Here is a 16,969-nt window from a genome sequence, read left to right on the forward strand (position 1 = left end):
TGCTAACACAACAAAATGAACATGTTCGTTCGAATTTTGTACCAATAAAATTAAATCAATTGATGCCTTGGAAAGCACAAGTCAAATAAAATGGTAAACTTTTCCTTCTACAATATATAATCTAACCGCACCAAAACTTATAACTTATAACCATAACAGAAATAATTACATACTCCATAGTAATATGCATAGAATCAGCATATTACACAATATGGTTTTAAAAACACATTTTGTGATGTCTTGATACATCAATGGGCTACTAAGTCTAAACATTCAAGAGCTTATATTCAATGACGTCAAAGACAAACTCTGTGCAATATTCCACAACAAAAGGTTTTCAGTCCAAATGCGTATATAGTTTTACAGTAGGAGCACAAATGCACTCAGCAAATGAGCACAGATATGTAAACATTGATGCTAAAACAAAGGGTGATGCACTACGTCAGTTGATTATTGATTATCGGTACAGCCAAAGGGCTTGAAGATTACAGCTCTGTGTAAATTATTGATGTTCAATGCGAATGCACAGAAATCAATAGCACTGAGTGGACAGGATCTGACCTGGTTCTAAGCTGGAATCTAGCGGGAGATGGTTAAGGTCATTCTGATGCAAAAGATGATCCCATTATTGATGACCGTAAAAAATTTTTTAAGTCCTACGATGCATTGTGTGTTTACATGGTACTGATGCCATAGACATCTCTAGTAAAGCCATCATACGAATGCACTGTATTACAGGTGAGCATAAATCAAATAACACAAGCTCCACCTTTGATAAGCCTTGGAGTGATTATAGGCTACTTAAAAAAATGAATTTGCACATAAGCAGTGAAAATAAATATTTGTGGACACTAGCAGGCTTAAGACACAGAGGTCTGCAGTTTAGACTTGTGACCTTTTGGAATGACTACCAGTCAAAACGGCTCCTTTATGAACAGAAATTAAGATAAAAATACATCATCCAGTGATTACCAGTTCAAACATAACTAAAAACTATATGTACCAGCTTATAGTTGACACTGATCGCTCACAGGCACAACAATGCAAACCATCTTTCAAGTAGTTAAGACGGTGGTTCTCAAACTGGGGGCCGCAAGATTGTGCCAGGGGAGTTTTGACATTTTATAAAATACATTAATTATGTATTAACTACCAACCAACAGCACTACATTGTATAATTGAATATGTTTAATTTAGTTTAATTCAAATTAGGGATGCTTAACGATTAATCACGATTAATTGTTAGCAGAAAAAAAGTTTTTGTTTACATCATATATGTGTGTGAACTGTGTATAATAACTTTGTATAAATAAATGTACACACATGCATGTATATGTTTTAGAAATGTTTACATGTGTATATACATTTGTATATTTATGTATAATTTATATTATATATAAATATAAATACTTAATATATAAAAAAATCTAAAAATTATACATGAATGTGTTCATATTTATATATATATATATATACATATTTATTATACACAGTTTACACACATATGTGATGTAAACAAAAACTTTTATTCTGCTAACGATTAATCGCGATTAATAGTTTAGCATCCCTAATTCAAATTCTAAGTTTGAGATTGTTTTATATGTCATGAACTTTCCTTGGGGGGGGGGGGGGTGCGTAGGGATGCACGCTACATGAGAGTTTGAGAACCACTGATTTTAAAAAACAAAATAAAAGCACTTTTACAAAGTAAAGCAAACTATTACTGAAATGCAAACGACAAAAAATATTAAATATGCACGGGGAAATGTTGGCCGTGTTGAAATGTAAAGACGTCAAAGAAAATGTATCCAATACTAGGTTGCGGACATAGAGGGCAAATCCCAATGTTGTTTGACCAACCATAATTCTTCCTCCCCATAAAAAGCCATCAACACACCCTTAACTTGTATGCAATGTTTTTACAAGCACAAAGCTTTGAAGCATCACTCAAGTGTCGATAAACCCTATGACATGACGCGCATGATTCCTTCAGAATGTCGAAAACAGTAGCTGCACATATTTTGCATTGAAACTCTTTAAAAGAACCACACACTATATGTAAACATGTAAAACAAAATAATGGATATTATGTGACAAAACATTTTTCAGTTCCTGACACTTTAAAATACCCCCTCCTCCTCCTCCTCTGCCTGTATGTGGTTCAGGTGTGTGGATCCAATACCAGCACCTTGCACTCACGCTTGGCGATTTTGTCGAGAGACAGGATGTTTCGGTCAGGAGGGAGGTAAAGTGGACGACCGACAGGAGAGCCCACAGGAGGGGTGATGGCCCTGCGCTCCATAACACTGCCTGTCCTGTGATCAAGACATACAAACATGAACTAATCAGTGCTGAATAAATAAACTGATAATGCAAGCACAAAACAAAAAGTAAAGTGAGTAATGGGTTAACTATGCTTCAAAGCTTGGCTATATGTGATCCTATTCATGTTTTTAGCATACATTTCAATGTGTTTGAGTGAAAATGTAAAGTTTAAGTTTACCTCGTGAGATGAAACTTTGATGGTTGCTGGTGCGAAAAGGACTGAGAGCGACCCAGACTGAGACTGGCCTGATGTCGGTCCAGAATATCTCGGACCGCTGGGCTGGACGGACTGTTCTTGCGAGACAAAGGACGGGCGTCAGGAGGAGGGTTGGAGACGGATGCCGTGAACTGCAGTTTCAACTTCATGTGTTGACTTAACTGAAGACAGAGGATTGGCAGAATGGTGAGTACTTAAAAATGGCAATGAGAAACAGATGGACATACACCTCACTGTTTACCTCAAAAAGACCTGCTCTGAGTATCTGAAATGCCACACTGACAGAGAGGGTACTGCCTTTCCGACAGTAACCAAGGTTACTGAGAGGAGAATGGCACACCACTGCATTAACTGCGGGGTCCTCCTTTTGCCCACGAGCTGTAAAGAATAGAAGAAATGAAAAGTCAATATTACACAGGTAGAGATGTAAAAAGAAATCAAGGCTTAGTAAAACTTCTCATATCTTTTACTGTTGGAGTCCTTATGTCTTGGGCTGTGTCCGAAATAGCTCCCTATACCCTTAAATAGGGCACTATATGAGAAAACATCCATTGTAAGTGGTGTCCGAAATCGTAGTGGAAATTATTAAGTGCACTCATTCAATCCTATATTTCACCGTAATAATGAGTTTACAACCGATGTACTCTCAAAGGTAGCCCCTACTTGTCCATCGAGGCTCACGCCAAATCAATTCCTCAAGAGCTCAAGTGTCTGAATTCACTGATTCGTTTTGATTGACTCATTCGAGTGAACTATATTAGTGAACTAATGTAGGGAATAGCGAGGGAAAAGGGGGCTATTTTGGACACAGCCTTGGTCATTGTAGTCCTGTTATCTTTCCCTGCCTTATAGGGGACATTTCACAAGACTTTTTTAATAATTTGGTGTGCCCAGAGTACATATGTGGAGTTTTAGCTCAAAATATCATATAAATAATTTATAACAGCATGTTTAAATTGCCACTTTGTAGGTGTGAGCAAAAACGTGTTGTTTCTTGGGATGATCTCTGTACTAAATGGCAGTGTCGTGGTTGGATAGTGCAGATTAAGGCGTGGTATTACCCCTTCTGACATCACAAGAGGAGCCAAATTTGAATGACCTACTTTTCACAAGCTTGCCAGAACTAAGTTACTAGGTTGATCTTTTTCACATTTTCTAGGTTGTTTCATTATGTTTACGTTGTTGTTCCTACTCCTTGTTTATGTCTTATAATTGGACTAAATAAAGATCTGCATAAAAAGAGAAAACTCCTTAAAGATACACTGAGCTGACTGAATCTTGTCCAAATCTCATAAAAGTATTACTCCATTTTCTTTTCAAATATCCCGATAATTTACTCATCCCCATATCATCCAAAATGTTGATGTATTACGATGTTCAGGTTTTTTAAGATAAAAAATTTCTCAAGTTAATAGACTTTATTTGACCTCAACAGTTCACAGTTTCAATGCAGTTTAAAACTCCAGTTTCAGTGCAGCTTCAAAGGGCTCTAAATGAGCACAAATAGGGGTCTAATCTAGCAAAACAAATCTAGTAAAAATAAGTAGTGATGGGCAGAGCGAGGCTTCGTGAAACACTGAAACAGTTGAATCAATTGTGTCGAGGCTTCGAAACATGGATCGAAACCGCCTCCACAGTGACACCTAGTGGTCATTTGCACGTATTGCCATAGAGCAGCCTTGACAAGGTTTTAGACAAGCGCTGACAAATTGTATCCCACATGTTGTGTAATTGATACAAGTGATCAGGTGGGAGAGTGGATAGTGTCCTCGACTCGCATGTAAAAGCCCTTTGGATCGAACCCCGGGAAACGCATTGTTATTACCGTCGTCACCATTAAGTTACATATTTTTTGTTGTTGTTTTAACATCTGTTTGACAACTACATGAGCTTTTAGGCTCATCATTGTCAATAACTATAAGCTGGTCTATTTAATAAATAAATTGAATAGAGATAAATACCACATAAACTATAAGAAATTAATAAAATATATCAAGCCACCATGTCACATATAAATATCTGCTGTGTGTGGAAGGACTTAGCCTACTTCTTTTTTTACAGATAATTTCTCCAGCCTTTGAAAAACTCCTCTCACAAAAACCCACAAGGTCAATATGCGTTTATTTCACTTTTATACAGATGTGCGATTGTGTTGTCTGTTCCCGACCGTGCCAATCAAACGCTGATTCGGCAGACCACACCTGATGAAACACTTCGAGGCTTCGTTTGGTCATAGTCACGTGACATGGCTGTTTTGAATCACGCTTCGGATCAGTGTTTCGACACATCTGCGCTTCGGGATCTCGCAAAGCTTCGGAACGACTGTTTCGCGTCAGCCATCCCTAAAAATAAGTAGGGATGCACCGATAGGATTTTTTTGGGCCATTACTAATGCCGATTTAACCAGGCAACTTCTGGCCGATACCGATGCCGATATTAAACACTTTCAGTTGGTCTATTAGCTAGTTTATTTCTGCATCAAATTATTTTTACTGAACATGGATTGAATCTAATTAACATTCAACTGACCATATAAATATTGCTACTTCACAAAAAGTTGGACTTCTTTTCCCCCACTAAAGTGCAGTTTGTTTCTTTTATTGTCCAAGACATTTGAGCCAGCTCAACAAAGGTATTCCGTCAGTGCTAACGTATAGTGCACACCAGAACATTAAATCATTTTAATTGAACAACAGACATGCAACTCATTGCCTTTATGAGGTTAATTAATAAACAATCGGTATCGGCCTTTCTCGTGCTATTGCCGATATGCCGATGGTTTCAAATTCATCAAAAATCGGCCGATAAATATCGGCGGCCGATACATCGGTGCATCATTAAAAATAAGCCAGCCGCGTGACTCGCCAGTGCGACCTAACGTAATACATAAGCATGGCGAAAGGTCACGCATGACGTATCCAAAAATACCGCCCCTAGTTTTTACAAGTGTGGAGAAAGAGGACCATTCCGATGTTGTTGTATGTGAAAGGATACTAATTAATGTCTAGGGATGGGTATCGTTAAGGTTTTAACGGTATTACTACTCTTACCGATACTGCTTAACGGTCCAGTACTTTAACGGTATTCTTATCGGTACTTTGGCCAATGACAACATTTGATCATGAACCTATGTTCACATGATTAAGTTAAATATGTGTCTGCATTTCATCATTACAAATTAATTTCTGGATATCATTTCTAAATAATGTACATATATTTGTTAATGCACCAGCGTGAAAGCTGCAGAAAAAATACTCTAAATAAGATATTTATATGTAGGCTATTTTTTAAATTAACTTGAAGTGCTGAGCATTTAGCCAAATAAATGTTTACATACTCATTTTTCTTTATTTAGGATTTTAAAACAAGTTGTTGAATGCATAACGTCATTTCTCCCAAAAGAAATCAACAGAATTTTAACGTAAGGTAAGCAAACCAATTAGGGAGATGGTACATTTATATTAAATGAGGTGAACAACGTTGATTCAACATGATTTTAGCATACATGCCTGACAGGCGCGGTGGGCGCGTGCAGCAGGTGACGCAAATTATAGGTCCTCCGAGGTTTAGACCGTCTCATTTCAGTTCTCTTCGCGGACTTCTGAGGCTGCCACCTTGAAAGACCGAGTGCTCGGTAAGGTTGTATGCTTAGAAGGTCGCAGCCCTTGAATTGGGACGGTTTCTGACTGCACGTAATGCACTTCTGAAAGATGCTTTGACAGATTGCTTGTGTCTCCGCCCTTACATGCAAACATCTTGTTGAACTTACCTGTATGACAACGAGCATTGTCTGCATCAACTCTTGTGAGGTATAACCACACTTTTGAACGTTTTCCTCTATCCGCCATCGTCACTCTTTGAATTAAGCGGGAGTTGTGTGATGTTATACTTTGCGTGGGGCCGTGCGCCGTGCTCGTTGTGTGTGACAGACAGCTTCCGCGGTGCGCATGAGAGATCTCTCTGATCTCACAGACAAACGTCTTGATTTTATCGCAAATTAGAAATGTTTGGTGAGATAAAATGTGCACGAAAACATTATTAAGCAAGAATACATAGTACATTTATTTTTATTTTTTTCTCCAGGACCGAAAGCAGAACCGATAGCGTCAGATCTTACTTATACTACGGTCTTTCATAATTTAGCCCCGGGGCCAGTTTAATACCGGGTTTCGGTACCATCCCTTTTAATATCTTTGTGTCAGTTTATTGTTTATTGTCACATGGCTGGTGCAAGATGAGAAGTTGTGGCTTAAAAGCGCTTATTTTTTATTTTTCTTGATAAAACAAAGGTAAGTTTGCTAGAAAAGGCCCTTATGCCTCAGTTGGGATCGTTTAAAGCTGTGTTGAAACTGCAATTTTAAACTGCATTTAAACTCTTAACTGTTGAGGTCCAATAAAAACTTGGAATGTTTTCCTCAAAAAACGTAATTTCTTCTCGACTAAGCAAAGAAAAAAGTCAACGTTTTGGATTTCATGGGGGTGAGTAAATGATCTGGATATTTTTTAATAAAGTGGAGTAATCCTTTACCCTAATCTCTGCACTTATTTGAAAAAAAAAACATTACCACAATTGGTATATGTAAGCCTGTCTGTGAAATCCAGGCTAAAGTCTCATAATTTAATTATAAGAACAGTGGCAAAGTTCCAATCATTGATTTTACACTGATTTCAATCTTTGACATGGACAATATTGACCTTAGTCAATATTAAAAATATGAAGGTTATATATATTATGTAGGATGATTTTTTTTAAATCTAATAACTTTATCTGGGTTTATACAAGCATGGTCACATATGCTTGCTTACCAAATGAATGAATCGACATTAAAGTGCCCGTATTATGAAAAACTCACTTTTTCTGGGTTTTGGGGTGTTATTTTGTGTCTCTGATGCTCCCACACGCATACAAACTTGGAAAAAATCCATCCATGCTGTTTTGAGTGAGATACAGGTTTCTTAATGTCCTCTGCCTTGAGTCTCAGATTGCGCCAGTTAAAATTCAGCTCCGTTGTGACGTAACAAACCGTTTCGTCACATTCAGTTTGAATTTTCCCGCCCACCACCCAGGGGGGCAGGGTTTCATATTTTATTGAAGCTTCCCTGGACGCCGCCATTGCTTAGCGAACACCAATCTGCTGTTAGCATCCCATTGACTCCCATTCATTTTGGCGTCACTTTGACAGCGAATAACTTTACATTTGAGGCGTTTAAAGACTCCATTTGTCCATTAATTATTTCTAAAGAAACACGAAAATGTATAAAAGGCTCCATTACCATGTATCTTACTTTATGTCCCAGTAGAAGCAGTTTTTGTAAAAATATGCTAACGATTGCGTCATAACCTGCGACTTTCTGTTGCACAGTAGAGAAATTACCGTATGGCCTGGGAGAGAAGCTCACATGCAATCTTTTACTGACTATGAGGCAATCGGGTGGACGTGAAGGCATAAAGTCAAGGGAGATTATTAATCAGAATACTAACCAAAATGTGCTCCTGTTCACGCTCGCCGTCTCTGCAAGATTCAGATTTCCCGTGGCACGGCTATTAGAAGACTTACAATTGTCAGACAGGTTGCTCACGTGACATCCACGTCATTGAGCTCAGTTTGAGTCTGCGCAGTACGCTCGACACCCAGGAAGTGCGTGCTTCTAATTGACTTCACTTGTCTTCGTTGAATCCAATGGGGTCGCTGTGTCCATTTCTTTTACTGTCTATGCCACCACCCCACTCGCAGGTCTCCACCCACCAGGTAGCTAGAGAGCATAGAGCAGTCACTTGAATGAGACCCTCTGTGCTGTTATCATGTCTCACGGAAATAACAGCGCTATTTGGATATTATGGATTATACTCCCGCCTACTTTTAAAAACAAAGTTTTAAAGCGTGGTTATTGGAACCCGGAGTAATCTTATATACAGTGTGTTACGACGCAAACAGTCCTCAGATTGTAGGCGATAAGACCTTCATGCGAAATCTGATGTAAACAACAGACTATGTATCTATATTTCACGGATTATAAGCATTTGTGGACAAAAATGGTAATTGGATGTATTTTATTGGACTTTCATGGATCATTCACACATCTGAAACAGACTGGATTCGATTCGCGATCGCGTTGTTTCATCACAAAAGGTAAGAAGTCACATTATATTTTGCATGTTGTCATCTTCTGTCACAAAATACTACATTCATGATGCTAGAGCTAAAAGCTTTTTGCCAAACTAACCGAGACCGTACGCCCCGGCTTTTCTGACGAGGCGAGCCTCTAATAACTTTACGGTCCGCATAGATATATACACGGTCCGGACCTCCCGCTAGCTTCTAGCAATTAGCACGCGGTCCACAAGCAGTATACATCCCCCGTCGGGTCTTAATTTATGTAATTTGCGAAAATAATGCGTTTGAAAATGTTTTATAATGGGAATATGTTAGCATTGTCCAGGGAAAACGAGTTTATTGTTGTGACTGCTAACGTAACATCACAATTTACTCTGGAATCATTGTGTGTCATGAGTTTCTTCTCCTGTAGTGTACTTATTAGTGATACTTTTCTGCATGATTTGTCTGTTGGCAACATAAACCGTTAATAATAATAATATATAAAATAATAACACAGTATGGTCTGTACTGCTCACGATACCACTGAGCATGCGCACGATCACATGACGTTAGTTGTGGGGCGTAATCAAAGGAGCAGCAGCTCATAAATATGTAAGACTAGCTCAAAACGGCACAATCTGAACTGCCCTGAAACAGAGGCTACTAGAGATGGGTAACAATCTTTTCCTACAAGCTATTTCGAGCAAACAACTTTTGAAACATGCTTTATGGAACTCATACACCTATATAACTTGTGGAAAAGCAGTCATAAGATGGGCACTTTAATTTTGAAATACATGATCTCAAGACAGAGAACACAGTGATATGAGAGACATGATACTAACACAGCAATAAATTAAACATGCTGAATGGTCCAGTGGTCAATGACAGTTTGGTGCTCATAATGCATAAATACCTGACCAAAAAACCCCACGACTGACAAATGGGAATGAAGGACCATGTAAAAAACTGCTTAAAGGTCACATAACACATGCTGTTTCAGCTAATCTCATGTTAATCTTAAAGAGTAGTATTGCATCCTTCATATCTCCAAAGAGTCTTTAGCTTTATCAGATTCATAAAAGACAGATCAGCTGTTTCGCTACTTTCCAGAAAAAAGCAGAGCTCCTGGAGACGTACAGCAGGTGAAGAGAGTCATGAGCAAACAACACACACAAAACATTATTCCACTATCTCTGGATATTTTATGATGCACTACATGTTCGTGTCGTTTACATTATATGCACTTATTAGCCGACTGCCAACAAAACACAGACATTTGATGCAGTTTTGTGGGGGACCGCACAATTTGAAAGAAATCCAGAGTTAAACAAACAAGCTATATCTATTGTTCTCATAATGTTGGGTTCTTCGAGACGCTGAACAAGCTTAAATTTCCCTCACAAACAACAACACACCTCTTTGGTGACATTGATTTTGTGTCTGCACTTTGTTAGTGTGTGTGTGTGTGCGCCAATCCGGGTAAAGTGCCCATATAAGGACTTCCACTGTACTTCCTGCACTGCTTAAGGAAAGATTTAGTAGCAAAAAAAAACTTTCAGAAACATGTACAAACCCCAACGAAGTGCATTCAGCACAGAAATACTTAGTTTAACTGTGTTAATAAGTCAGAAAGCATGACCCCCCCCCCCCCCCTTAAAATGTAATATGAGCCAGTAAATGTAATCATTCATCTGCAGTGCTGTCAGTGGGGTTTAAATCTTGTGACATAAAACTGTCTGTGATGTGCCAAGCCTGGCAATCAAACCTATTCTGGCATCTAATACTGAAATGACCACATACACAAATAAAATAATAATGTTAAAACCACTCCTTTATAAACAAAGAGTTTAATTTTCTATTGCTCTCACTTTTTCTTTAATCGCCGTTTCTGCTAACATTACAGCACTGTATTCCCCTGGCTATAAACTTTCTCGTTCTATTATTTCTTAACACCCTCTTACCTTTCATTGCTATCTTTATTCTTTTGTCACTTGGCTTCCTGCCACTATTGTTAACCTTGATCTACCAAATCACTCTCCACCTTCCTCAAACACATCCCCATTCATTCATCTACCACTTAGTTTGTGTACATCATAAATCAATCCATATATTTATTTGTTCTTAAAATCCTTCTAAAGGCCTTTACTCACCTTCAGGTGTCCAGACTAGTCGTACTGCCAAAAAGTCCTGCAGATTGTTTAGGAGGGTGTATCGCACACGGAAATGCTCACGGGTCTTAACAGCACTGGGACAGCTGGCAGTCATGATGAAGCGAGGGCGGTCCAGTCTCACGCTTGGTAGACTGTAGTGAGTGTAGATAGAATTGGTGAAGGGCAGTTTAGAAGTGGACCACTGTAAGACTGCTACCAATGGCACCTCCAGACCCTGCAGAAAACATGGTGATAGAGAGACAATTGTTAAGGTTTGCAGCTTTACATAAGTGCTTAATTAGGTATAGTTCCCCGGAAAGTTAATTCCCCTATAATTTACTCACCTGAGTCACCATCATGCCATTCTAGGTGTGTTTGACTTTCTTTCTTCAGCAGAACACATTTAGAGTTATATTAAATAATATCCTAAAACGCACACCTGCCCAGTCAAATGTCTTAAAATAACCACCAGAGCAATGTCTTAGCAATGTCTGTTGTAACTGTGGTACAAGCGGAATAATTGACCCAGTCCTTTGAATCATTTAAAAATAATGAACAACCACGGTGTAAAGGCGCTCCGCTTTGTGTCGTGCCGCAATACCATCTTGGGTGTGCATTATTTTTGAATAATTTAATGGTCAATTATTCCTTACATGTGTGTTCATTTGAAGAAAGGAAGTCTTATACACCTATGAAGGCATTAAGGTTAGTAAATTATTGGCTAATTTAGGTTAGCAGAGCATAAGTCATAGGTTCAAACTCCAGGTAACACATATGGCCTACCCATGAAAAGCGTATACCTTTAACCCTCAAATGGTCCTTGTTTCCTGTTTACACTACTGGCCCTTGCGGTCTATATGAAATTGAAAGCATAATTGTAAGAAAAATATACATTTTCAATAATACAAATAATATATCTTTTTTACTTCTCATCTATACAATAAAGCTGTGTTTTGAGAGATTTGAAGTACTTTTGTACCCATTTACCACAAAAATCCACAACTACACAATTAGCTTGCATGTGAAATTTAGATTTTTTTATAAAAAAAGCACTTAAATGATGATCTAAATGTTATTTAAATTGCTTCTGGATATTGATCTAGGTGTTAACTGTATAATTTCACCTTTTGCTGGTTAGAGATAAACCTAAAGGAATTACCGTTTAAGAAAGAAACAGCTTTGACCAGCAGAGGGCCATAGAAAGCCAGTATTTTTACTGGATATGGCCAACTGCTCACATCACTACTTTAGTGATACATTTTGTAAATTTATGTACATATAAACATTAGAAAGGACGTTAAAAATAAATATTATTTCACATTTTTTGTAGTTTTTGATGCATTTTGAAATGTCTGTTTTTTTGCAAAATGCCACAGAAATTGGACTGAATGTAAGTGTGTGTGTGTGTGTGTGTGCGTGCCTGCGTGTGTGCGTAAAAGAGTGGGCATGAGAGGGAGAGAGAGAGCATGTGTGTGTGTGCGTGAGTGTACATGTGCGTGCAAGGTCACACCCCTTTATTCTGCATTTGTGGCTGATTTTATTTGCAAAATTCTATACAAATGCTCTCTGTGGCAGTCATACCTGTGTTTGTGTGAGCATGTGTTTTTATTTGTGCACAAGTACCAGGCCTTCATTGCTGTGTGGAAATTTTCAGATTTATTCTGGATTTATTGATTTTTTTTACAAATTGAATTAAAAAAAAAAATATTTGCATTTCACATTCAAAAACCAGATTAATAAAAAATGTACATACCTTCAGAACAACCGAATCAAGACCAGTTTTTTGTGTATGTATAGATAGATTATTTAGGAAAAGTCACAAAATTTTATATCTCTGATATGAAGGGAACCACTTTTTTTAACTAATGAAATGTCGATTGGGGTCATATAGACCCAAGGACCAAATGAGGGTTAAATGCACTGTAATTGCTTTAGATAAAATAGTCAAATGCCAAAAGTGTCCAACATAATGGCAGTGATAATGGAGTGATAATGCATGGCAACCCACCTCATTTGAATCATCTTGTGGCTGGTTGTTGAGCTGCAGTTGGAAGAGAAAGTTCTGCTCTTCCAGAGCACTGAGCATGCTGGGAAGATGGCTCGATTCACTGTCCATCCTGTAGAATGACCCCATTGCAACCTCTCCTGACTGATGACTGGGAAAATCAAAGATTAACCGATAAATAAAGGCTTGATATAAATATAAATGCTTGTTGTTCAAATGATGTGGCAAAATGGTAAAAACAACACCAAGATATTTCTGAAACTAATAAATTATTTTAAAAAATCTGTGATTTTTATTTCCTCTGTGGGCTATCTCAGACAACAAGATGTGTGTTTAGAAAAATGAGTGCATGCACCGCACAAAAGAATAGGGTTAATTTTTTAAATATGGTTTTGGATGTGAATAAAATGGTACACCGTTTTCAAAACAAAATGTGAATAGAGCCAGTATATTAAGTGATTTGTCTTAAATTAACTGAAGTTGTTTACAAGAACAAACTAGTACATTTAAGAAATATTAACAGAATGCTATTTTATAAGCTCTATACTTTACAAGCACTAGGCATCAGGTGCATGAGGTTGCAGTAAAATTATTTCATCTTACCAGACGTTGTCCACCAGCAGCACAGAGCCATCCGGCATCATTGGTAGGTATGAGGCATTGAAGTTGGGAAGGATCTTGACATCACGCACACAAACTTCCTCTTGAGAACTCCCATTTAACACTAAAACAGTCAGGTGTTAATGCACACATAAATAGGACATCTTGCATGTGAAGACACAGGAAACCACACAAATCTAACCGAAAGTGCAAAACATCCACTGTCTGCCTAACATTTAAACTGTTGTCTGTCAAAGCACCAGAGCTATAGCAATTGTGAAGAACTTGTTTGGTTAAATGTAAGAACTACGTAAATAGTTTGACTGAAACACATACACAATTACATTCCATAATTTTAGTGTCAGATTTTTTTAGGTATTTAACAGAGATTGTGAACAATGGATCTGAACATAGTAAAAAACACACAAGTGCCCTGAAGCCTTGCAGACTGGAGAGATATGGTAATAAATCCTCTTATGAAGATTATTTCAGACCAATGTGAAACACAGTTACATAATTTCAATACTTCCACTTTGTACACTTAAATCATTTGTGCTTTCAACCTTTCGATGCAAAGATAAAAAAAGAGATGACGTTACCTTTGAGGACAGTTAAGTGTCTCCCCGAAACAGTCATTTGCTGACACTTCACCGTGGGGGGAGGCAGGACATTGAGCGTAGTGCTGACTGAGAGCAAAAAAATAAAGATCCGTTTACAACAACGCTTTCCTTAATGTGTGGTTATTTATAATGCTCAAGTTCTTAATATGACAGTATAAAATCTCTATAAACATACATGAAATTAAAAAAAGAAAGACTGAGGTTGCATAAGGAAAAAAACAGGCTGGTTGGAGCTTTCAGGTTCTGAGTCATTATTGACATTATGCAGTACTGTGCTGAAGAAAGCGAGTGCTCACCCTGGGCTTTGAAGGTGTTTAAATCCTGGCGAAATGTTTGGCAGGGGCTCTTCTGTTGGAGAATGTTAAGGTAGCCATGTTCCTGGATCTCAGCTTTCTCCTCTTCTTGCTTCCACACAGTCACTATAATCTGCATGAAGGCAAACATTCAAACATTCAATCAGCACTCAAGGTGTTGTGACACTGGTGTCAGATTTCATCTAGATCACACACAAACACAACACAAGTAAGCAAAGCAATTATGTTTACCAAAGGCAGTGCACACTGCTGTCTATCTTTGAACAATCTCACCATGTAGGCTATTACATATACACATACCTTTACTTTAAGAGTGTTGACAGGGAGTTTATCCAATGACACAGTAAGAGGGAAGATGACCTCATCATTTAAAACAACCGGCTCATCCACAGGAGACTGAGTAACAGAGAAATACTTCAGGGTGAGACATGGGACACGTTAAAGACTCGGGTTTTACTTTTGTGTACTGTTTTTATCATTCTTTAAAAACTACATTGTAAAAGTTGGTTCAACTTAAAAAAGTAAGATACTTGGTTGCCCTAATATTTTGAGTTAACAGCATTGTTAAACAATTTTGATTTAACTAATATTTTTAAGTCAAATTAACTAAAAATTTTAAGGCAACCAGGTAACTCGCTGTTTTAAGTTGAACAAACAATGTTTTTTTTTTACAGTAATAAGGTTCTTTCTTTTGCAATAACAACAATATTTTAACTTTTCATCTTAAATCAAAAGTTCCAAATTAATAAACCTCACTGAAATTGCACTACACATCGCTGTATAAAAAGAAAACAGAGAAGTAAACGCAATAGAAGATAATAAATGTGTAGACCACTTATCTCCATAAACATTAGACTACTGGCTAATGCAGCATCAAAGCTGAAAGTTGCTTTGGATAAAAGCGTCCGCCAAGCGCATAATGCCTGTAAAAAAGTTTTAACCATTACGTAAATTAAGTAAATCGTCATTTAAAACGCATCATTCCATCTTTTAAAAAAGGTCAGAATCAGTGCTGATACCAATACGGATATCTGACGGGTGCTGGGTGCATCCTTAGTTTGTTTCACTAACACGGGTACATTACCCGACCCCACAGTTCCAGCTGCTATGGCTGCTATACCTAAAGGCGACATTTAAAAAGGGTTTGCACCATGTGGTGTGACTTCTGAAAACGGAGAAAGAGAAAGTAACACCATGTTTTGCATGATAGGCTGTACTTACCTAACATGTGCAATCTGCTTGGTCTACTTATTGCTGTGTTTTACTATGTGTTATTTTAGAAGGAAAACACATCTGCATTAAATGACCTTTCGTTGGCTATCACTTTCTTGTTAAGCGAAAGTATATATCATTAAATATAATAACTGTGTAAAATAGACTGTCTATATGAACAGACTGCAATGATCACATTTGATTTCCCAGATGTTATGTACAACCTGCAGATTGTGTTGACAGCAACTGCTACAAATATGTGCATTAGAGATGTTTAATAGCATTTTGTTTAGACAACTGTAGATACTAAGACCTCTACAGCAGAATAATATCTTAAATGTTATGTATCTAACATATATAGGGTACATACTGGTAGTTTGTGGCACTTTTTGAAGTAGACTGTCAATATGAAACCGTGTCAAAAACAACCTGAATTTATCTATTAGATATATTTCTCATAGAAACTCTGCAGAGCACACAACACTCAAGCAGTATACAGGAAATGTCAAGACTTCCTTGTTGTATTAGAAAAAGTCAAATTCATTTGCATGCACAGCGCAGTCAGCATTGGGTGCACATTATTAATATAGGGTGTAGTTAGTGGTTTATACAAGCACCTGTACAGGAGCCTTGCGGAACTCCCTCACGCCATTGCCCGTGTTGTTATGAATGAGAAGCGGTTTGCATTCTCTGAAGCCCCGGTACCTCGGGCCCCCTCTGCCCGCGCAGCCCACCTCCGCAGCATCATCATCGTCCGTATCCTCCACACACTCATCCCCGCTGCTGTGGTAGTCGTGATATAAAGGCTGCGTCCGCTGTCGGTTATCGCCGGGGCAAACGCTGGCAACGGCGCATAGAGATCCGGCCAGCTCCCTCCAGGAGCGACTGGTGTGATGCTCCGAGCCGCTCACATCAACAGCCGCAGTGCCAAACGAGCCTGACCCGGACGCAACGTTTTGAGAGCGCAAGACCAAAAGAAAGCGCACGGTTTCCCCGAGGAAAAGGTGGCTGCGACGCGGCAGCGTGCGATATTTGGCCGGGTCCGACAGGTCTGAGATGGGCACGGCGGGGAAATACATGAAGTATTCACACTGCGATTCCATCATTAACACCATGACCATCAGACAGAGAGAGAGGTCGACGGGATCCGGGTTGGTTTGTAAATAATACTGAAATGTCTCTAGATTAAAAGAAGCCGTTTTACCTTTCACCTCGGGGATGTTAGGGTTGCCAAGATTTCATAAAAATTGCATTTAACCTGTTTTGCCCCATTTCTGTCGTTCAGCAGTTCGCGCATACAGATGCATTGAAGTGCGCTATATGAAAGGCGTATTCATCGAGCACAGATGCATGGATTAGAGCGCGATATAATAACCAGGGAAGAAGAGTCGCTTGTCGAATAAGGTAAACAATGATTGTAGACCA

At 38.4% G+C, this 16,969-nt stretch overlaps 1 protein-coding gene across 1 annotated transcript; it reads right to left on the bottom strand.

Annotated features, from left to right (window-relative positions):
- Positions 1 to 1,530: 1,530 nt before the first annotated feature.
- trappc14 (trafficking protein particle complex subunit 14) lies at positions 1,531 to 16,891 on the bottom strand. Its single transcript, XM_065248833.2, has 10 exons — positions 16,162 to 16,891; positions 14,633 to 14,728; positions 14,315 to 14,444; positions 13,998 to 14,084; positions 13,402 to 13,522; positions 12,802 to 12,949; positions 10,794 to 11,028; positions 2,784 to 2,920; positions 2,504 to 2,703; positions 1,531 to 2,315 (listed from the first exon to the last, which is right to left on the bottom strand). The coding sequence occupies exons 1-10, from the start codon at positions 16,663 to 16,665 to the stop codon at positions 2,162 to 2,164; spliced, it is 1,812 nt and encodes a 603-aa protein (XP_065104905.1). The 5' UTR covers positions 16,666 to 16,891; the 3' UTR covers positions 1,531 to 2,161.
- Positions 16,892 to 16,969: the final 78 nt, after the last annotated feature.

Source organism: Paramisgurnus dabryanus, chromosome 2 (assembly GCF_030506205.2).
Source record: "Paramisgurnus dabryanus chromosome 2, PD_genome_1.1, whole genome shotgun sequence".
Taxonomy (NCBI): Eukaryota; Metazoa; Chordata; class Actinopteri; order Cypriniformes; family Cobitidae; genus Paramisgurnus; species Paramisgurnus dabryanus.

What these genes read in the sequence shown, in the direction of transcription:
- trappc14 (XM_065248833.2), bottom strand. Translation starts at nt 16,665, where the DNA reads ATGGTCATGGTGTTAATGATGGAATCGCAGTGTGAATACTTCATGTAT. An exon ending in CACAAGATGATTCAAATGAG is followed by an intron (nt 11,029 to 12,801) that starts GTGGGTTGCCAT and finishes TGTTTTCTGCAG; the next exon opens with GGTCTGGAGGTGCCATTGGT. An exon ending in TCAAAGTTTCATCTCACGAG is followed by an intron (nt 2,316 to 2,503) that starts GTAAACTTAAAC and finishes TCTTGATCACAG; the next exon opens with GACAGGCAGTGTTATGGAGC.